Here is a 23,632-nt window from a genome sequence, read left to right on the forward strand (position 1 = left end):
GTCTCAGGTGCAAACTCCACAGATTTGACAACATAAAAAAGGAGAAAGCATACAAGGACAGTGTCGGACAGTTATGAGGCAGGATCATATAGTGGTGTCCATAGAGGTCTGAATCCAAAATACAGAACACTAAAGCGAGAAAAAACCAAGAGCTAAATATGATAGCTAGATCAGCAAAAATCACTCTTTAAAAAGGGGTCTCAGGTGCAAACTCCACTGCTTTGACAACTCAAAAAAGGAGAAAGCATACAAGGACAATGTCCCATATTTGCAATTCATTTTCTCCAACATGAAGAGAAGTAGAAAAAATTCAGAGAATTAAAGGAAGAAATATATGAGAAATAAGACCATGCAATTGAGATAGGAATGTCAAACAGAAGAGGCTTTTTCAGTCATGAGAGAAATTCAAATGGTTATGCAGTTGAGATTGAGGTGTTGTTCCTCGGAATGACAAACACAATATGCATAGACCATGGCAAGAATAGGCAAAGGAAGGAAATTCAAGTACATGAGGGTGGCAATGCATTAGAGCCTATGTCACAGGGATTCGGCTAGCAGGGTGCCGCACCTGCGTCGACGCAGGTGCGGGTGCGGGTGCGGCACCGGGTGCGGTCAACCCGACCCTGGGTGTGGTCAACGCACCCAGTGTCATTTTGGTCCAATTTTCGGACTTAAAAAAAATTGCCAAGAAATTTTTTTTGCCCTATATGTCACAGGGATTCTCCAACTAGGTGCCACACCCGCACCCGATGCGGTCAACCTGACCCTGGGTGCAGTCAATGCACCCAGGGTCATTTATGTCCAACTTTTGGACTTATATATATATATATATATATATATATATATATATATATATATATATATATATATATATATATATATATATATTTCGCCGCACCCCCGCACCCAGGTTTTTTGAAAGTGCCGCGCCCCCACACCCGCACCTATGTGACATAGATTAGAGCAAATAAGAGATATTGATCTACCCAAACATATTGACCAGACTATCTTAAAACTTTTTCTCTAGCAGCTAATTTGAACTCTATTCCCCATTAGACTTGTATAGGTGTGTATCCCATCTTCAAGTTACCTATATATATATATTTCGCCGCACCCCCGCACCCAGGTTTTTTGAAAGTGCCGCGCCCCCACACCCGCACCTATGTGACATAGATTAGAGCAAATAAGAGATATTGATCTACCCAAACATATTGACCAGACTATCTTAAAACTTTTTCTCTAGCAGCTAATTTGAACTCTATTCCCCATTAGACTTGTATAGGTGTGTATCCCATCTTCAAGTTACCTTCCATTAGCTCAATGAAACTAAACATTATGAAATTGAGGGAACTCCTATCTTCTTCAACAAATGGCATTTTTATCTTATCTAGTGCCTGAACTACTCGTTCTCAGAAACATCTCAAAATCATATCCATGACTATGGTATAGTTGGCAAACCAATGACACAAATACATAAAAATTAACATTTGAATCGAATGATGATCCATTGGTTGGTGACACAAGATTAGTTAGGTTCCGCATTTTTATGTGCATAAAAACTAGGAAATATATCAAAGATTGAAATAAGATGAAGCTTTATATGGAAATATACAAGTAAATGGAAAGAATGCTAAACAAATAAAAACAGATAGAATAGGCTATACATACAGGTGTGTGTTTTTTGTGTGAAGAAAAAATAAACGTTTGTTCTCATTATCTAAAACTAAAACAAAACATCTTGAATTGTCAAAAAATGCAACATATATAACATGGGTACCTCTGCCAAGCCCTCTGCACCAATGTCATACCTGCATCGGTGCTGGGTACTCATGCACATGGGTCATCAAGGTTTCTAACTTAGGTTGACCATTCTATCCATATGCATTATGCATGTATATATATATATAGTAATGAGTAGGTGCTAATTGATACATGCTAAATGAGTTTTTTAGGTTTTTTGTTTTATTTTTAAATTCTGACCATACAGGTGATCTATGTACTTGATTTTATAGGGATCAGCTCTTGAAGTGCTCGATTCCAACACACGGGTGGGTTTTCTAAGGTTTGAAAAATCAACAATCCAAAATCTTTGTAAATTTTTGAGTCTCTAAATATCATTTTTTCATTGAAAACACATGATCCAAGTGTGGATTCCTCGTAATCGACCATGCCCAACACATTTATGGGGGTCGGAACTACGAAAAAAATACTTGGAAGGATAGAAAAACCCATTTAGCATGTATCAATTTCGCACCTCTCTCTCTCTCTCTCTCTCTCTCTCTCTCTCTCTCTCTCTCTCTCTCTCTCTCTCTCTCTCTATATATATATATATATATATATATATATATATATATATATATATATATATATATATATATATATATAGCCACTAGAAGATAAGAACTTTTGTGTGAACCAAGATTTTCATGGGACTTTTTTTGTCTTTTCTTTTTCTCCAATCATACCCGATGGATGTGATCTACATGCTTGGTTTTATAGGGACCAGCTCTTGGATCACCTTGATAACGATGCATCAGCAGGATCTAAAGCTTGAAAATCAAGGGCTTAGAATTTTTTATAAATATTCAAGCATCCATAAATCATTTGTTTTGTCAAAAAACATGATCCAACAATCTATTCCTAGCAAATGGACCATGCTGAATAATGTTAAGTTATATATATATATATATATATATATATATATATTAGTATTTACAGTGTTGTAATAGGAAATAACCATTAGTCTTTTCACATTATTATAATAGGTTGTGCCCATTAGGGGTACAATAGTCTTTTGTATTTTTTTGTCTTATGTTTGTAACTTGGTAAATAGGTTTAGAGTTGAGGGCTTTTATGTAAAACAGCCAGAGTTGTTGAGACCTAGTCTCATTGGCTCTATGTTGGGTACTTTGTGTATAAATAGGGGTATTTTCTCTCTTGCAAATTTATGCTTGTCTCAAGCACTTGTATTAAACTTTTTTATATTTTTTATGCTCTCCCTCTCTTGGCCATTAGTGGCTTTGTGTTTGTATTCTTGTATTGACCCATAAGTGGTCCTTGGTTGTGTGCACACTTGTGTGTTTTGTAAACCCATAAGAGGCATCTACTTGTGTTTTTTGTATTTCATTACATGGTATCTGAGACTTGGTGCCCGCTTGTTGTATTTTGTATTTGAAGATTGTGTGGTGGACTGTGAAGATCGAAGGAGCGTTGGTTCATTGCTTCGAGAAGTGTGCCGTCAACTTTCTTCAACCTTTTTTTTCTCCCTACTTTAACTCTTTCTCTATATCTTTTTCCTTAATTCCATGGCCAACAAGTAAGTTGTAACCGTTGTTCCCATCAAATTTGATGGGACCAACTACAACATGTGGGTCATCGCAGTAGAAAGAATCCTAGTAGGGAAAGTGCTATGGCACTTGGTTGATGGTTCTACTCCAGAACCTCAATTCTTGCTAAAGATGTTGTGAGAGAGGATGGTTGACTAAAGAGGATACTCTTGAAGGAAAAGAGAGAGAGAAGGCTCTCTTAGAGTACAAAAATGTCTATAAAGCATGGGTAGTAGTAGGTCATGCTAAAGTTTTATCTCTTTTTATGGGGAGCATGTGCGAGGAACCATGTGAGAACATTTTTGAGTTTGAAAGAGCGGATGGAGCTTGGACTTTTATCAAGCAAACAAACACTCAAAAAGATGTCGCTCATAAATGGGAAATGCGTAACAAAATCCATAAATGCATGCATGGTGATAAAAGTGTGTGAGTATTATGGAGCTCTAAAGAGACATTGGGACCAAATGGCTAAATTTGAGCCTATTTGGGATACACCTAATGATGCTCGTTTGAGGAAGAAACAAATATTGAAAGAACAATTTTTTCAATTTATGCAAGGGCTTAAGACCCAAATTCAAAAATGTAAGGGTCACCATTACTCATCATGAAAAGGATAAGTTGCCACCCCTTCATGAAGTATTGGACGGACTGTGCATGGAGGAAACTAGGTTGAAGTTCATGATGGAGCAGCCTAAGGATCCCAAAGACAATGTGTTAGTTGTATCAAGACCTAGAGCCAACACCAACACCTACAAGCCTTCTCATTTTACAAAGTCCAATTTTGAGAGGCAACATGGTAACGAAGGGAGAAAGAAGATTGCTTGTCACAATTGTGGAGAATCAAGGCACATAAAGCCTTATTGCCTCAAATTCAAAGGAAATGATGAGCAAAGAGTGGCGAGTGTAGATGCATCACAAGGGGATAAAAATGAAACAAATGGGGATTCAAAACCATTGGAAACATGTTATTGTCCCAACTAGTAGAGATCTTACAACCGCTTCTCAAGTGTTCATTCTCCTCCATCACGGGTGTCGCTGTCTCCTCTTCTCCTCTAAGTAAAATTTCTTCACTTTTGAACTACGGTGCTTCTTTCCACATGACCCTCAATATTTTTTTACTCTCGGAATGTAGAAATAATTCAAGTAGATCTAATGTTTTTAGTGTGGATGGTTCTTCTCTTGATATCAAAGGGATTGGTAATTTGAAAAAAGTTTCAAAATTTTTTTATACCCAAAATTAAATTTGTTTCAAAACTCAACTTAAACCGTCTTTTCGTTTCTTAAATAGCCGATCATGGTTGTAAAATCTCATTTTCATCAAACCAATGTTTGGTGCAAGATCTCTATGTTAAAATACATGTAATCATGTGTATATATATATATATATGACATCATACCCACTTGAGGGTATTTCTGTAATTCTGCCCAATAGGGACATGTTAGTCTTTTCTTATTTTTATTTCTTTTTTCTTTCTTTTATTTTTTCTCTTTTTATTTTTTTTGTTTCTTTTTCAACATGCATTTAATGCATGTGACATTGGGGGGCCCAACGACTCCCTGTTGGGCCTCCCAATGCCCTCTCACTCATCTTTTCTCACTCCACTTTGTTTATAATAGTGGGGTAAACCCCTTTTGTATGTGTGGCTTTTACAAGCTCATTCTTGCTTTATAAGATTTTTCTCTTGCAAGTCCTTAGTGGTTTTGTGTATGTCCATTTTTGGACTTGTTCTTTGTTGTTGCTTGTAAATGTTCATTATAGGACGTTGTATCTATTTCCGCATATCCCATTACATGGTATCAGAGCAAGGTTGTGCTCTTGTTGTTTAGTTCGATTTTTACTTGTGTCCCCTTGGTAGTTTAGCTCTCTTGTCTAGCTTCCCTTATTTCTATCTCACCATGGAAGGTGAACAAAAGATCGACCTCTCCTTCAAGCTAAATGGTACCAATTACTTGGTATGGGCGTCCGCTATGGAGAACAACCTTAAAGGCAAAAAGCTTTGGGGTTATGTTATGGCACCATTCCGAAACCGCAACTTCAACTCACCAAAACGGAGGGAGGCCAAGAAAAAGCTTTAGAAGGAGGAGCTCGAATTAAAGCCATTGAAGATCATCAATTCTTGATTGAAGATTGGAAGAGTAAGCATGCAAAAATTCTTGCATGGTTTATGAACAATGTGGAGCTAAAAATTTGTGCGAACATTGCCAAATTTCATAAAGCCAACGAGGCATGGTTCTTCATGAAAGGTATGTACACACAAAAAGACCTCGCTAGACTTCTTCAAGAAAAAATTCGCACCATTAAACAAAGAGACATGAGTGTCCGTGATTATTTTAGCTCTCTTAGTCCCTTATGGGATGAGCTATCCCTCCTAGAACCCAAATGGGTAGATAGTGAGGACGTTGAACTTAGAAGACAATAAATGAAAAAAGAACATTTTTTCCAATTTTTACATGGGCTTAGACCCGAGTATGAGCAAGTTAGATCTTCTCTACTCCATAGATCTAAACCTCTTCCCCTAGAAGATGCAGTTGCCGAAATATGCCAAGAAGAAACTCGTCTTGGTATGGTTAAAGGGGGAGATGAAGTCTTAGCCGTCTCCAAACACAAAAATCATGTTAATACTTATAAGCCTCCTCATTTTGGGAGGCAAAAGCTATATGCCATCATTGTCAAGAACCAGGGCATATAAGGCCAAATTGTCTAAAGATAAATGAAGCCCCAAAGCCAAGAGTTGCTTCAATTGAAGAAATCACTCCAAAGAGAGAAGATTCAACAAAAGCAAAAGATTCCTTCTCTTTAGCTCAATTATCCGAGGCACTCCAACTTCTTCTCAAAGCTCCATCAACATTGGGTGTCGCGGTTGCCTCTTCTTCTACTCCAGGTATGTCCTCTTGGATACTTGATTCTGGAGCTTCATTTCATATGACCGCTCATGAGAATGGGTAATCCAACTTATGTTCTAACTCAAAAACCTCTTATGTTTCCACCGCCGATGGCACGTCTTTGCAAGTTAAAAGTTTTGGAACCTTAAGTTTTTCAAAAAAAAATCTTGTATCAAATGTGAGGGTAGTACCTCAACTTAATTTAAATCTTCTTTCTGTTTCTCAAATATGTGATCATGGATGTGAAATCTCCTTCTCAACTAAGGGGTGCTTTATACAAGATCTCTGATCCGGGAAGCAGATTGGGCAACGCCATAGAAGGGGAGATCTCTATTACATGAGCAACTTGAATCTCCCTACAAACTCTTTTTGTAACTATGTTCAAGAAAAAAATATTAAAACATGACATCAAAGACTTAGACATCCAAGTTTCTCAAAAATGTACTCTTCTCCTTTTGGAAAGAAATTTTGTAATGAGAAACATTTTGTTTGCAAAAATTGTATTTTTGGAAAGATGAAATCTACTCCTTTTTCAAGTAAAACCTTTGTGTCTAAAAGGCCTTTTGAGTTAGTTTATTCGGATGTTTGGGGCCCTTCTCCCGTCATATCAAAAGGAGGATACTCCTATTATGTTACCTTCATTGATGACTTTACTCGGTATGTATGGATTTATTTTCTTAGCTTAAAATCCGATGTCTTTACTTTTTTTAAGAAATTTCATATGATTGTCAAAAAACATTTTTTAAGTAATATTTCTATACTTAGATCTGATTCAGGTGGAGAGTACTTATCAAACGAATTTTAAAACTATTTAGAAACAAATGGAATTTGCCATAAAAAATCATGTCCTAAAACTCTTCAACAAAATGGTTTAGCCGAAAGAAAACATAGGCACATTAAGGAAACAACTAGGACACTTATTGCTAACGAAATTCCAAAAAGTTATTGGGCCGAAGCCGCTCTAACATCAACCTACTTAATAAATAGAATGATTCATCATCCTTAGAAAATACATCTCCATATGAAAAAATATTTGAAAGAACACCCGATTTTAATAGATTAAGAATTTTCAGATGCAAATGCTTTGTTCTTTCACATAAAAGAGATAAGTTATCTTCTAAGGCTATTGAATGTGTATTCTTAGGATATGGAGAAAATAAAAAAGGATTTAGATACTTCGATCCCAAAAGCAACAAATTATGTCTCTAAAGATATAACCTTCTTGGAAAATGAAAATGGTTTTGAAAAAACTAAAGATATTAATGAAAGCGAATATGCTTTCTTGTTTGATCTTCTTCCTCAAGAAGAAGTGACTCCTCAAAAAGAAGAGATTTCCAATAAAAAAATGTTAAATGACCAAGAGGATATTCCTCTTAACAATGTTGAAAACGAAAATGAAAATGATGACATTGATAATAGACCAATTCAAACATATGTTCGGTGTGGTCAACAAGTTCCCATGAATGCTTTAGAAAAATATTCCCAAGGTTCCAATATAGAAGAAACCTCTTTGAGAAGATCTGGTCGAGTCTCCAACCCTCCAAATAGGTTTGTCTCATATGAGTCTCTATCACCAAACTATAGGTCATGTTTAATTGCGCTATACTCTTTTCATGAACCATCTCACTATAATGAAGCCAAAAATATCCCTCAGTGCGTCGAAGCCATGAAAATAGAACTTAGTGCCCTTGAAAAGGCAAAAACTTGGGAAATAACATCATTGCCCACTGGAAAGAAACCTATAGGTTGTAGATGGGTCTATAAAGTCAAAACTAAGAGTGATAGGTCATTAGAATGCTACAAAGCTCGACTGGTAGCAAAATGATACGCTCAAGAATATGGTATTGACTATGAGGAAACTTTCGCTCCCGTAGCTAGAATGACCAGTGTGAGAATTCTTATTGTTATTGCTTCAGTTAAAAAATGGCCTATCTATCAATTAGATGTTAAGAATGCATTCTTAAATGGTGAACTAAATGAAGAAGTCTATATGGATCCTCCACCGGGAGTATGTATTGGTAATGATAAAATTCTTAAACTTAACAAAGCATTATATGGATTAAAACAAGCTCCAAAGGCTTGGCATGATAAATTTAGTAATGTAATGACAAGTTTGAATTTTCGTTCTTGCTATACTGACATTGCTTTGTTTGTGAAAAGTGCAGAGACTTCAGTAGTTATTCTCCTGTTTATGTTGATGATATGATCATCACCGAAAGTGATGAGCAGGGAATTGATGTTATTAAGAAAATTTTGAAAAAAAAATTGACATGTCTGATCTTGGTTTCTTAAGATACATTTTAGATATTAAAGTAGTATACTCTCCATGAGGGTACATTCTCTCTCAGATGAAACTTGTTGCTGACATTTGTTCAAAGTCTGGCATCTCAGATGACAAGAAGACAGAAACCCCTAAAGTTATCAATGCAAAGTTAAGGTTGGAAGATGGAATTCTTCTTGAAGATCCCACTCCCTACTGTCAACTTGTTGGGTCTCTGACGTACTTATCTGTTAGAAAGTGACTTTGAATACCTTGGGTTCAATAATGAACCCATACTTATGCACGTAAAGTGCAAATATACCCATTAAAGGGAAACAACACACGCACATAATGTGCCAATACATAAAACCCATAAAAAGGGAATAATATGACTTAAAGTCATAAGTTACATATCATTGAAGAATAATGGAGAAGGGGTGAAAACCCCATTACAATGGAGCATAAGCTCCCTCAAGAATGCCAAATACAAAGGGGAAATCCCCTATTTATAAGCATGAAAAGGGACCACCTTGGGGGCTCCCAACGTCACTTTTGGGAGGCCCCCAATGTGGTACGAAATCCAAAAATATAAAAAACAAAAAATAAAAATAAAACAAAAATTACAATGCATATTCCAATTGGAATATGCGTAAAATGCTAATTTACAAGAATACCCTTGAGGGTATTTTAGGAAGATAAAATATATATATTTATATATATATAAATAGAGATATGTATACATATATATATATATATATATATATGTATACGTATCTTTATATATATATATAAATATATATATGTACATTTAAGGATCAACATATTTTAACACCCCCCCTCAATCTTTGCGGGGAAACGAAAAGATTGAACAAAGGGCAAGACTCCAAGAGGCTCCGGCAAGGATGCAATGGAACTTGAAAAGGCCTTCCTCCTATTGTCTTCAAATTTCCTGAACTATCCAGGGTACTTCTCTTTGTCCTATCTCCAAGATCCTGTGAAATAACAACAAAGAAACAAGTAAAACAAATCTTTGTACTTTTATTCAAATGGAACATTTCTAACTAGCACAGGTTAGAAGAGATGCACATTATGCAAAAATGACACCAAAGTTTCAAAAATCATATATCATGTTTAAAACAAAAATGAGCGGAAGCAAATTATGCAGAAATAAATTGCAAGAATGCATAATGCATTCATAAGGTCCAACGTTGGACAAATATAACCCCATAATGGAGAATAACAAAAATGGTTCACTAAGGGACACCACAATAAGCCTACGAAGAGGCATGATATACATAAACATTATTGAATGAGGGCCAAACAAGGCCATAAAGAGCATATGCATATACTTATCATGAAATGAATTAATACTCAAAGAACTCATTAATGAACATGCTTCAAACATGTAATGAAGTGCCAAATAAGAGAAACAAAGTCTCCAAGCATACTTTAGGCAAAATAAACCCAAGAGTTCACAAGGTTTTAAAATCATTTATGAAAGACATACATAATACTCATTTTGCATATAAGGGTGGCAAAAACCATAAGCACTTAATCTATAGATTAAATGCTAAGAAATCAACTTGATATGCATATCAAAAATATGATTTGCTTGAAAAACACAAGTCATGAATGAAATTTTGCAAATTTCAACAATAGTTTATCCATTACACACATCTTCCTCATTAGTCCTCCAAAACCCATAAATCAAGTGTATAAGCTACTAGATCAAGAATATAAAGTCATTAAAGGCCAAAGACACACACAAAGGTGTGTAAAAGAACCTCTTGTCTACATATAATAATACTTGAAATAAGTGCATCTACGACAAGAACAAGAGAATACATGCCAACATGGACTAAAAAGTATCTCTTGTCTACGTAAAAAATACACTTAAAACTAAGTATGTTCAGCTACTAGAACAAGAGTAATAAGCCAACCATGGGCTAAAACATAATACATCTCTTGTCTACATATGATAGCACTTGAAATGAGTGAAATAAGCCAACCATGGGCATACATCTTAAGCGACTAGAACAAGGACACAAACGCCAACATAGGCTAAAAATCACACACCATGGTGTGAATCAACGTGCCTTATCTACATATAAAAACACTCAAGACAAGTGTGTTCAGCTACTAGACCAAGAGAGCAAAAGCCAACAAAGGGCTAAAAACACACGAAGGTGTAATAAAATTCTTGTCTACATATGATGACACTTAGATAATGGGCATAAAAGGAAAATACTTTTGAGGCAATAAACTTGTAATGAAAATAAACCTCGAATGAAACAATATTCCTTTTAAAACATGAATACTCATAACAATAACATTTTGGAATAAATGCATGTAAAAGTATCTTCAACAAGATGATAAAATAATATTCTTTAGAACAAATGTGTGAACATACACACACCAAGAACACTTGTGAAAAAACACAAGAACACATGTGCACAATAAGCACAACATTCGGAATCACAAATGTGCAAATGCACTCATAAGATTCATAAATAAAAGGTTGGGCTATAATCCCAAAACACCTTGATTTTAAATATACCTTAAAGCATTTAAGGTTTCAAACACCATATGTCCATCACATTTACATAGAAGCATCCATAATATCAATGGCCACAAGAGAAAAAATGAGTGACACACTCATAATTAGAGATCAAATAACAACTCATTTTAGAGTCTCAAGGTGCCCATAACTCACCTCAACAACCATCTATAATATGGAAGGTGGACAATCTAAAATGATACAACACGAGGTGCCCATAACTCACCTCGACAAATATCTCTAATATGACAATAATAAGGCCAAATAAATGATGCATTAAATAACATGTGATGGACAAATATAAATGCCACAAAAGGGCAATAAACACATAAGGAATCATTTTCCAAAAAGTTTTTACAAAGAGGACCGATTAACAAAATGAATCAAAGGTCCAATATAATCCATCAAAAAACAATTTTGCATAAACACGAATTATGCCTAATCTTTAAAAGAAGTCTTGTATCAAAAAGACCACAACATAAAGAATTCATCAAGACAATCAAGCTTTTAATCAAAGAAATCATAAGAACCGTAATGGTTCACAAAGAAGGCTTTAACACAATACTCAAAGAAAAAGTAGTTGAAAATTTATAGATTTGGGATTAAATCCCATACAACAAGTTTTAAATATTCTTTGATTGAGATGAGATATGTGGAAACGTACAAAGTGCTATAAGCACTTACAATGATTTAAAAAGGACTCAATATCTAAATTCATTATGTTTTTCACAATAAGAAATATGCATAAAGGCTCCATAATGCAAAAACGTCTACGAAGAGACAATACACATGTAAGCACACAAGGCTTTATAAAAGATGTGCACGAAAGCATTCATACAATACTTGAACAAATACACACCAAGGTGTAAACAAACATGCACTAAGGCATGTATATCATAGAAAAGAGGGAATGCATATAAGCGCAAATATTTTGAGAAGCAAAAGTGCACAAAATACAAAAATACACAAAAGTGAGCAAGTATGCACTTTATAAAAAGAGCAATGCTTGAAATTCTCAAGTTTTAATTATGTAATTACATGCTTGACAAGTGCAATTGAGGACAACTAAAACTATATTATGGCCAATGTAGGCATTTCTAAAGATATTATTAAGAGATTTCGAAACCTTATGAAAAATACAAACCAACAAGTTTATAAGGATGAAAAATGAAATCATTTATACCAAAAAAGGATGCAATAGCTGAACTATGCATTCTATGTGGGAAATTCCTTTTTTTTTAAAAAAAAACAATCTTTCCTAATGGTTTATCATAAATAATTTTTAAAAAAAAAAGAAACATTGAAAAACTTTTTAGGAGTTCTTATAAGTTATCATTAACAAGAACTACTTTAGGATTCAACAAAGATTTTAGATGTGAGAGATTCTCATATAATGATTATATCAAATTTTTCAAACAAATGCACTAACATCCATAATCAAGAGAGGAACTCAAATCAAATTAGGGTTCATATGAGAATTAAGAAAGATCATATATAATTTTAAAAGTTAACTTATAGGTCAATCATGAAATACTTATTTAAGAACTATAAATCTCACATAATTGAAGGTAATTTTTTAAAAACATAAATTACTATTATATGCTATGAGTAGTTCGATAAATAGACACGAATTTTATATTTGGACAACAAACGATTTCACCAAATTTAGAAGGAGATATTTTCAAAATATATGAGCACACGAAATGTGAAAAGAAATAATTCAACTATCATGACCATCAAAACGAACAAACTATATGCAAGAAACATACTTTCAAATGCATAATACTTTTTGAGAAAAGGGATACATACCGAATAACTTCAAAAGCATAATACTTTAGGAAGAGCAATGAATACTTCACCATTTCTTGAGCGACACGCTTTCCGTTGCACCAAGAGACAACCCCATCGTGACCTTGCTTTGATACCATGTTAGAAAGTGACTTTGAATACCTTGGGTTCAATAATGAACCCATACTTATGCACGTAAAGTGCAAATATACCCATTAAAGGGAAACAACACACGCACATAATGTGCCAATACATAAAACCCATAAAAAGGGAATAATATGACTTAAAGTCATAAGTTACATATCATTGAAGAATAATGGAGAAGGGGTGAAAACCCCATTACAATGGAGCATAAGCTCCCTCAAGAATGCCAAATACAAAGGGGAAATCCCTATTTATAAGCATGAAAAGGGACCACCTTGGGGGCTCCCAACGTCACTTTTGGGAGGCCCCCAATGTGGTACGAAATCCAAAAATATAAAAAACAAAAAATAAAAATAAAACAAAAATTACAATGCATATTCCAATTGGAATATGCGTAAAATGCTAATTTACAAGAATACCCTTGAGGGTATTTTAGGAAGATAAAATATATATATTTATATATATATATAAATAGAGATATGTATACATATATATATATATGTATACGTATCTTTATATATATATATATATATATATATATATATATATATATATATATATAAATATATATATGTACATTTAAGGATCAACATATTTTAACACTTATCTATCACTCGGTCAGACATAGCTCATGCAATACACTCAGTCAGTCAATTTCAACATGAACCTACAACCGTGCACATGAGTGTTGTCTTAAGAATCATCAGATATATTAAAAATACTATAACTAAAGGAGTTTTTCTTTCCTCTTCTTCATCACTTGATTTAATTGCATATACTGATGCAGATTGGGGAAGAAATCCCAATGATAGAGTCTCAACTACTGGTTTTTGTGTATTTTTAGGTGACTATGATTTCCTAAAGATGCAAGAAGCAGCACAAAGTATCATTGTCCTCAACAAAAGCTGAATATCGTGCAATGGCTACAACAACCATGAAGCTTGTATGGCTTAATAAAAGCGCAATTTATATCACGAGCAATCACACCTTCCATGAGTGTACTAAACACATTGAGATGGACTGTCATTATGTTCGTGATGAATATTTAAGAGGAACCATAGCATTGTCGTACGTTACATCCGAGTACCAGTTGGCGGACTTCTTCACCAAAGCTCTTGCTGCTCCTCGATTCATATTTTTTCTCAACAAGCTTTCGGTTATGTGGGGTGTTAAAATACATGTAATCATGTATATATATATATGATATCATACCCACTTGAGGGTATTTATGTAATTCTGCTCAATAGGGGCATGTTAGTCTTTTTTTTATTTCTTTTTTTCCTTTCTTTTATTTTTTCTCTTTTTATTTTTTTGTTTCTTTTTCAACATGTATTTAATGCATGTGACATTGGGGGTCCCAACTAAGAGTCGTTGGGCCCCCAACGGTCACAATTCCAACTAAGAGTCGTTGGACCCCCAACGGTCACAATTGTGACCGTTGGGAGCCCAACGACTCCCTGTTGGGCCTCCCAATGCCCTCTCACTCTCATCTTTTCTCACTCCCCTTGTTTTATAAATAGTGGTAAACCCCTTTTGTATGTGTGGCTTTTACAAGCCCATTCTTGCTTTATAAGATTTTTCTCTTGCAAGTCATTAGTGGTTTTGTGTATGTCCATTTTTGGACTTATTCTTTGTTGTTGCTTGTGAATGTCTATTATAGGACATTGTATCTATTTCCGCATATCTCATTACACTCTAGTCCGAAATGCAGATTGGAGAAAGCTATAGAGAATGAGACATTTACTACATAGATCAGTTGATTATTCCTCAAAATATTTTTTGCTATAATGTACAAGATTTTGATATTGTTGTATGGCATTAAAGGCTAGGTCAACCACGCATATCAAAATTATCCAATGTACCTCATTTGAGAAAATTTGTAATGAAAATTTTGATTGCACTGATTGCATTCTTAGTAAAATGAAGGTCATTATCTTTAAAGAAAGAAACTTTTTTTTGTTCTAAACCACTTGAATTGATACATTTGGATGTATGGGGATCGACACCAATTGTTTCTAAGGGTGGTTATGCTTATATGATCTTTGTTTATTCGCATTACACTTGGATTTATTTTCTTAGGCACAAAAATAAAGTGTTTGAAAATTTTAAAACTTTTAACAATTTAGTTCAAAATTTATTTAAAACTAATATTGTTATTTTTTACTCTGATTCAAGGGTAGAATTTATGTCAAATGACTTCAAAAAATATTTGGAATTTAATGGTATTATACATCAAAGATCTTGTGCATGAAGGAAAATAAGGTTTTCCAAAGATGTTCACCAAAGCACCAAAATGAATACACAAAGAATCACAAATAGGTTCACTCACAAACACCCACTCAAGGGACAAGAACAAGAGATAAAAAATAATATTTTATTAATCTTAACACATGCAAGAAGCATACATTATTGTGGGGTTTTGTCCCATATTTATACACATGAGAAGAGGCTCAAGAGAGAGTCATTGGGGTCCCAACAACTCTAAATAGAGTTGTTGGGACTCCAACAACTCTCTATGTTGACTAGTCAACAGATGTTGACTAGTCCTCTCACAACTAAAAAAGAAAAAGAAAAATCCTAAGCTAACCCTAGTTACTATCTAGTTACACTTTAATATATATATATATATATATGTATATTTACATTTTTAACTGTGCTTACACCCCTCAACAAAATGGTTTGTACGAATGAAAAAATAAGCATATTATAAAAACTACTAGAACTCCTCATTTCGAAAAATGTTCCCAAAGAGTTTGGGGCCGAAGTTGTACTTACCGCTATTTATCTCATAAATAGAATGTCATTTGTAAAGCTTCAGAACATCTCACCTGTTTAAAAACTTTACAAAATTCTCCTTGATTACCCTTGATTACTCTAGCTTGAGAATCTTCGGTTGCAAATGTTTTGTTCGTACCTCAAAAAATGACAAATTATCCCCTAGAGCTATTTCATGTGTCTTCCAGGATATGGAGAAACACAAAAAGGCTTTAGATGTTATGATCTCAAAAATTATAAACTTTATATCTCTAGAAATGTGACTTGCATGGAAAAAAAACTTTTTTAATAAAAAAATGTGCCTAAAAATAGTAATTACTCATTTCTTTTTTAATCGCTTCCTAAAGATAAGAAAGATTCTTTATGCATTGATATTATAGATAAAGAACCTCAATTTAATATTATTGGTCATGAGGACCATGTTGTTGATAGACCTAAATCTTATGTTATTCCGTATAGAAGAAGAGGCATTGGTAGTGGGCCTAGTGCTTTAGAAAAATATTTCAACCTTGAGTCTCAGGAATCTATTTTTTTTTAGAAGATCGGAATCTAGGCCTCTAGATAGATTTGTCCTATAAGTCATTTTCCCTCAATATAGAGCATGTCTGACAAAAAAATCTTTGAACCAAATACATATAAACAAGCCAAAAATCACCCCGAATGGATAGATGCTATCAACATTTAGATTGAAGCTTTAGAAAAATCCAATATTTGGACAATAGAAGGTCTTCCAAAAGGAAAAAAGACCATGGGTTGTAGATGGGTATATAAAGTAAAAACCAAATGTGATAGCTCCTTAGAACGATATAGGGCTAGGTGAGTAGCCAAAGGTTATTCTAAGGAATATCGCATTGATTATGATGAAACCTTTGCCCCAGTAACCCGTATGACCTCAGTTAGAACCCTTGCAGCTATATTTGCTATTAAGAGCTGGCATATATTTTAGATGGATATCAAAAATGCCTTCTTAAATGGGGAATTGATCCTCCACCAAGATATGAAATTTCAGCAAGAAAGGTTCTTTATCTTCGTAAAGTCTTGTATGGCTTAAAAGAGACTCCTAAGGCCTTATATGATAGATTTAGCTCTGTTATGGCTAAACTTAGTTTTAAGTCTTGTTATACTAAAACTGTAATATTTGTTAAGCACTCTGATGCAGGTGTTATTCTTCTTTTCAACGTTGATGATATGATCATTATTGAAGGAGACAAACCAGGATTTAGTTATATTAAAATCTCAAAAATGACAGATCTAGGTTTACTTAGACACTTTTTAGGGATTGAGGTAGCATATTTCACTCATGGTTATTTTCTAACTCAATCCAAGTTTACTTTTGAGATTATTAACAGGTCTAGCATTACAAATGAAAAAGGGATGGATACTCCTGAAGTTATCAACGCAAAGATGAAAATCGATGATGGAACCCCCTTGAAGACCCTACTCCTTATCGACAGATGATTGGGCCCTTATTTAACGATCACCCGACCTGACATTTCTCATACAGAGCATGCATCAAGCCAGTTTCAGAATTTCCCTACAATAGTGCACATGAGTGTTATGCACATTATTAGATATTTACAAAATTTTGTTTCTAAAGGAATTGTTTTGTCTTCCTCCTCTCCACTTGAATTAATTACATGTACTGACTCTAACTAGGGAGGAGATTCTAATGATAGACACTTAACTATAAGTTTTTGTATGTTTATAGGTGATTTGTTGTTGTCCTGGAAATGCAAGAAATAGCAGGTGTCATTATCGTCAACCAAAGCTAGAGTATCACACAACACGCCATGGCCACCATGATATCTGAAATCGTGTAGTTGAGAAGATTGTTAGAGGACATGGGGGTGCATATGCAGTCACCCTCAAATATTATGTTGTAATAATAAAACATCATTTGCATTGTTGACAATCACACCTTTCATGAAAGGACCAAGCATATCGAGATGGATTGTAACTATGTTCGTGAAGAGTATCTTAAGAAGACTATCATCCTGCCATATGTAGCATCGGAATTTCAACTAGATGATTTTTCACTAAAGTGCTTCCTTCTCCTCGGTTTTACTTCTTACTCGACAAACTTTTGGTAATCCAACTGTAAGTTTGAGGGGGAGTGTTTAGTTGTACATATATATATATATATATATATATATATATATATATATATATATTTATTTATTTATTTATTATTTAACATTATATATATTATAGTATTTACAATGTTGTAATAGGAAATACCCATTAGGGGTATTTTAGTCTTTTCACAATATTGTAATAGGTTGTTCCCATTAGGGGGCACAATAGTCTTTTGTAATTTTTTCTCTTATGTTTTAACTCAGTAAATAGGTTCAGAGTTGAGGGCTTTTATGTAAAGCAGCCATAGAGTCGTTGGGACCTCCCCAACGGCTCCCGATGGCTCTATGTGGAGTGGATTGTGTATAAATAGGGGTGTTTCCCCTTTAGTAAATTTATGCTTGTCTCAAGCACTTTATTAAATTCTTTTTATATTTTTTATGCTCTCTCTTGTCCATTAGTGACTTTGTGCTTGTATTCTTATATTGACCCATAAGTAGTCCTTGGTTGCGCACACGTGTGTTTTGTAAGCCCATAAGAGACATCTACTTGTGTTTTTCGTATTTCATTACAGAATACATCTGCAAAGTTGAATTTACGAAAAAAAGTGTCATAATGCCTAGTTCACACAAAAGTTATCATATTATAGTGGCGCATATATATATATATATAGGGGGATGGTCCTACCTTTTTTTTGTAAGGTCCCGTTAGGACCTTCCAAAAATCATGCTTTCAAGTGTTTTTTGCTCGATCTATACCATTAGATGTGTTTATCATTGTTTACTCAATAGGGAGCGTGTATTTGATTAAGATCTTTTATGCTCAGATATGTATGGTTGATATACTAAAATTTGATGATGAAATATTTACATTTTTACATCAAATCAATTTGAAAGAAATCTTGTTTCTTAGTAAACAAGCAATGATAAATACAGCTAATGGTTCAGCTTCAGACTGAGCAAAAAATACGTTAAAGTACGATATTTAGAGGGTCCTAAAAGGACCTAACAAAAAAAGGGGTAAGGATCATCCCCTACTCAATATATATAGGGTGAATATTTGGGGACTTTGAAGGCACCAAATTATATGGAACTATTGAGCTAAAAATCATAGGTTCAAGCTTTATTAACTCAATCTGACCACATAGATGTTCAGGAAGGTTTGTTTGCTAAAGATCAAGCCTTGTATCGTGTTATTTTGATCCAAAACTATGTTTTTTTGAGTCATAAAATTTTAGTGCATTGTAAACAGTTCATTTTTGAAGCTCTTAAAAAACCTGCATATGGGTCACAATCATATGATTCAAAACTCATTTTCCACAAAACAAACATTGTAAATCACATCCATAAGATTTAATTACAAAAAAAACTAAAGTGTATGATTTTCAGCTCAATAGTTCCATATAATTTGGAGCCTTCAAAGACACCAAATATTAACCCATATATACACTTCATGACTCAAAAAAACATATTTTTAGATCGACATGACATGATCTAGAGTTTGATCGTTAGCAAACAAACTATGTTGAAGACATCTATGTGGTCAGATGGAGTCAATATATACATATATAGAAAGAGAGTGATGCGTAGGAGCGCAACTAGCAATGGAATGCTGTTGAGCGTCCATCGTGCAAGTGATGGACGCTCAGTGTCTTTTTTCCGCAAAAAAATCTGTTCAGCATCCAAATCAACAAAAAAAAGGCCTTTAGAGGCAGTTCCGAGTCTTCCGACTGCCGCAAAGGTGCCAGTTTCCATTGGGACCTTTAGCGTCGGTCGAAACCACCACTAAAGCATTTTTTTTAAATGATGTATGTGTCCCCTGGAGCTTTAGTGGCAGTTTCCCAGTAGAAAAATTGACCTTTAGCGGCAGTCAAACTGCCGCTAAGGCCCCATTTTTTAGTGATTTTGACGCTGAACAGCGGTTTTTGCAAAGGCATTGAGCGTCCATCACTTGTGTGATGGACACTTAGCAACGTTCCACTCGTAGCTGCGGACCTAAGGGTTGCACAGCTACCACTTTTCTATATATATATATATATATATATATATATATATATATATATATATATATATATATATATATATATATATATATATATATATATATATATATATATTGTCATGAAATTTTAGTATATTGTGGACTGTTGATTTTTGAATCCCTTAGAAAACATGTTTGCATGTACAATCACATGATTCAAAGTTCAAAACTCATTGTAGATCACATAAGGTCCGATCTACAAAAAAGACCTAAAAAGTATGAAAAAAAGGTTATTTATACCCAATAGTTTTGTGCCATCAATAGCACCAAATATTAACCCATATAGATACTTATCTTTCTAAAACAATTTGTGATGCACCCTGTCCCCACACCCGTACCTAAGTGACATAGGCTATAACTGATTTTCCTTCACACACATGCATGAAAGCATAGCAAAGACAAAGTTATATTAACTTTGCAAAAAGAGCACAATAGGAAGGGTGGAGGGGAGGAGGTGGCACTGGGAGCATTCAGATAAGAAGCAGATCCAAGTCTGGTCATACGAACCACTGCAAATCCCCCTTTGTTCCAAACTGTCAAAGCGCTCAATTTCAAGTTGGACAAGCACATGAATAGTATCTACCTGGGACTCCTTGTTCCAAAAATAATGATGGACAGTTCCTTTCTAACCAAATATACCACCAAGATGTCATCCACATCCATCTCCAAATCCTCATCCATACATCTTTTGAATCATCAAGGTGGCACCAGTTTTCCTTCAACTGATTGCATTCCTTCAACTATGCTTCTGGAGAATAGAACCCAGCGCCATCACAATGGCACACTAAGCAAACAGGTATCCAACTATTATCAACTTTTTAATTGCATATAATGCACTGGTCCAGTATCCCCACATTAGAAGTTTGTCCTCAGAAAATGGGACAGATGTTTCATTTGTGTTGCCTAAAGTTTCTGCCATTATTAAAATGGATATTCTAACAACTATTCAGAAATAACAGATTCAAAAGAAATCTACCTTGTGTGTAGATGGGCTAGAAGGGACCTCAATATTTAATAAGCATCCCTTTAGGAAGATTCCATTCTCAATGTCCCGGATTGCTGCATTAATCAATGGTAAACAAACATTGACTGCTTCCTTGAAATCACTGTCATGACTTTCATCCTTCTTCCTGGCAGCCATTTTAAACGATCAAGTGATCAAGGTATTAAAGGATCTAGACTAACACTGAGTATTTAAAAACCTAAAACTGTCACTCACCAGTTCAGTGAAATTGACAAAGAAGGTATCCCGGAAATTAAAGCCTCTCTGGCTCCTGCAACAGCACTCGAGTAGAAGCTGCAAAAATTTACGTAGGGAATTAAACACTTGCCCTTTTGAGAGGAAACAATGGTGTTGGCATCATTAAGAATTTCGGCATCTTGAAGTTGATTAGCTTTTAAACTATAATTTTCAGGAAAAAGGAATGACGATCGGTTGGCATATTTAAAGAACATCACTAAATATTCATAAACGAAAAAAGGGATTCGACAAAAGGAAAAAAAGGCATCTCTGCTGGGGCATGAATGTAGCATTAGAATTCAAGAAATAAGTACTGTCTATGAGTATATAACAATGAAGATTCCACACACAACTATGTGGGCAAAAAAATGCAAATCCTAGACTTACATATGATGACCATAATTCGAACCCTTGTTAATTCCACTGATTACCTACATCAAAAAGAAAAACCAAATGCACTTCTCTGAGTACTCCGCAATCTATTGTATGAAATCCAAGAAATGAAACACGCAGTCTTGGATTAGGAACATATTCCTACCAGAGCAGGCTTCGAAAAAGGGAAAAGCGAGCCCGACAACGCTAAAGAGATGCAATCAGCCGGAGTTCCTGTACAGTCATAGACACATAAAGTTCCGTAATCATAACAAACATCACAATTGTCGCAATCAGCAACCAATGATAATAGCAACGAGCTAACAAATCAATCCAACCATCATGGCTCTTAAAAAAAATTAACCAAAAGAAAGAAGTATCGGAAATCATTATCTTAGTTCCATAACAAAACTGAACCACACAATCATTCAAAGGAAATTGACTTTACTCCTTGTAATCCACAACATTCAACCCATTTGGGCTCAATTATAGCATTTTTGAATTAACATAAGAAGCGAATTCAAACTCTAAATGAACAACATCCATACCAAAACAACAAGACCAAAAATTTCACAAACTGAAACGACAGCAATAATTACCCAATGAACAAGGCCTATCATACCAGAAACTTCATAAGCAGTAGCGCCATTGATTTCCACAGAGCTTACAGAAACCGTCTCCCGCAACGTCACTGAGTGCCCCGATACCGATTTATCCCTTAATCCCAACAAAGAAAAAATCGTTTTTCCACCACTTCGAATCAGAACCAACACAATATGCAAATCAAAACGAACCAAGTAGCTTCATAAGAGGAAGAAACTCACGATTCCGGCGCACAGACGTGAACGTCGCACCGGCCATCGCGAACGAGCGCATCGACGAGCGCCGTCAGCCCCGGCGAGTCGATCCCATCTCCACTGGTAACAAGAACGACGAGCTTCCCGTCCTGCTTCTCCCTCTCCACCGCCGTTTCTGCGGGTCCTCCGACTCCCACCTCTGCCTTCGACTCCTCCCCCCCTTCCTCACCTTTCCTATTCATCAGAACGTCCTGTAGATTGGAAATTAGAGACGGAGGCAAGTAACTGTTCTTCACCGACGTCATCCTGAGCCCAAAAATCGACAACAATCGAGGCAAGAGAGAGAAATCTCGAGTACCCACGATTTCTTTCGATCAGAAACCCACGACCCAATTCGAGAATGAGAAGATTGTGCTCGAATCTGAGGTACCCACGATGGGGGACGCCCTCAAAACGACGGTTTCGTATCCCTCTCCTAAATTTAGTGCAGGATTTACAGATGGGCTCGGAATCGGATAAAAAGGAGCGTTGAATGAGAAGTTTGTTTGCACGTTCAGTTGAAAATTTTATACAATTTGTTATAAGAAGTCATGGAGATTTTTAAGACGGATCCTATGTTTAGGGAGTGAAATATTAGGGGGGAGGAAAGTAAAGAACCAAAACCAATTGGAAAAAGGAGGAAAGAAAGCTGAACAAGAAATTGACAAAGCTGAACAAGAAATTGATTGAGGTCAAGTCTTATGGGCAAACGGATGAGTACGAGTCTCACGTTATATGCATGCTATGTATGTACGGGTATGTAGGGTTGCACTCTAGCTCGGCTAGGCAGGCCTCATTAGAGCCAAACTATGATAAATTGTGTGGCCTACATATGTTTAATCACACTATCTAATGTTAACGCTTATATAAAGTGAGTTGGGCCATATGACATCTCATATGCTATGGTTATATCATGTGTAGAAATGTGCTCGCATATATTAGTTTTTTATTTTATAATTAATTAAATTAAAAATAAATTATAAGGTAGTTACAATTAGGTTATGGTCTCTAAAACGATATATAGTGGTTGTTCTTTTTTGCTTTTTCTTCAAAAAAAAATCTTTCTTATCAAGTTTAGAGAATAAGAAAAAGCTATATATAGAGGTTCTAGAAGATCAAACCCGTGAAAGATCTATCGAAGCATCAATTGATTCAGGTACACTTCCGCATCAAGTTTAATTTTTTTGTTCTTTTCAATGATTTAGCACGAACAAATATACTTTCAGTAATAAATATGAGATGATTATCAAGTTTTCTAACAATGATTCAGTGCAAAGAAAGGCTTGTTGTTTGACAGAATTAATTATCCGTGTTTGATTACTGTAATAATAGTATCAC

At 34.9% G+C, this 23,632-nt stretch overlaps 1 protein-coding gene across 1 annotated transcript in view; it reads right to left on the minus strand.

Annotated features, from left to right (window-relative positions):
• The window catches only part of LOC149820319 (uncharacterized), a 41,125-nt gene extending 18,379 nt beyond the window's left edge, over positions 1 to 22,746 (minus strand). Inside the window, exons 1-6 of the mRNA XM_089983863.1 lie at positions 22,283 to 22,746; positions 22,081 to 22,175; positions 21,625 to 21,692; positions 21,474 to 21,517; positions 21,066 to 21,143; positions 20,823 to 20,976 (exon numbers count right to left, since the gene is read on the minus strand). Of these exons, the coding sequence (XP_089839989.1) occupies positions 20,823 to 20,976; positions 21,066 to 21,143; positions 21,474 to 21,517; positions 21,625 to 21,692; positions 22,081 to 22,175; positions 22,283 to 22,560 (717 nt within the window). The 5' untranslated portion in view covers positions 22,561 to 22,746. The remainder of the gene's footprint in view (positions 1 to 20,822; positions 20,977 to 21,065; positions 21,144 to 21,473; positions 21,518 to 21,624; positions 21,693 to 22,080; positions 22,176 to 22,282) is intronic.
• Between the last annotated feature and the right edge of the window lie 886 nt (positions 22,747 to 23,632).

This window comes from Nuphar pumila, chromosome 12 (genome assembly GCF_984573655.1).
Source record: "Nuphar pumila chromosome 12, dmNupPumi1.hap1.1, whole genome shotgun sequence".
Classification (NCBI taxonomy): domain Eukaryota; kingdom Viridiplantae; phylum Streptophyta; class Magnoliopsida; order Nymphaeales; family Nymphaeaceae; genus Nuphar; species Nuphar pumila.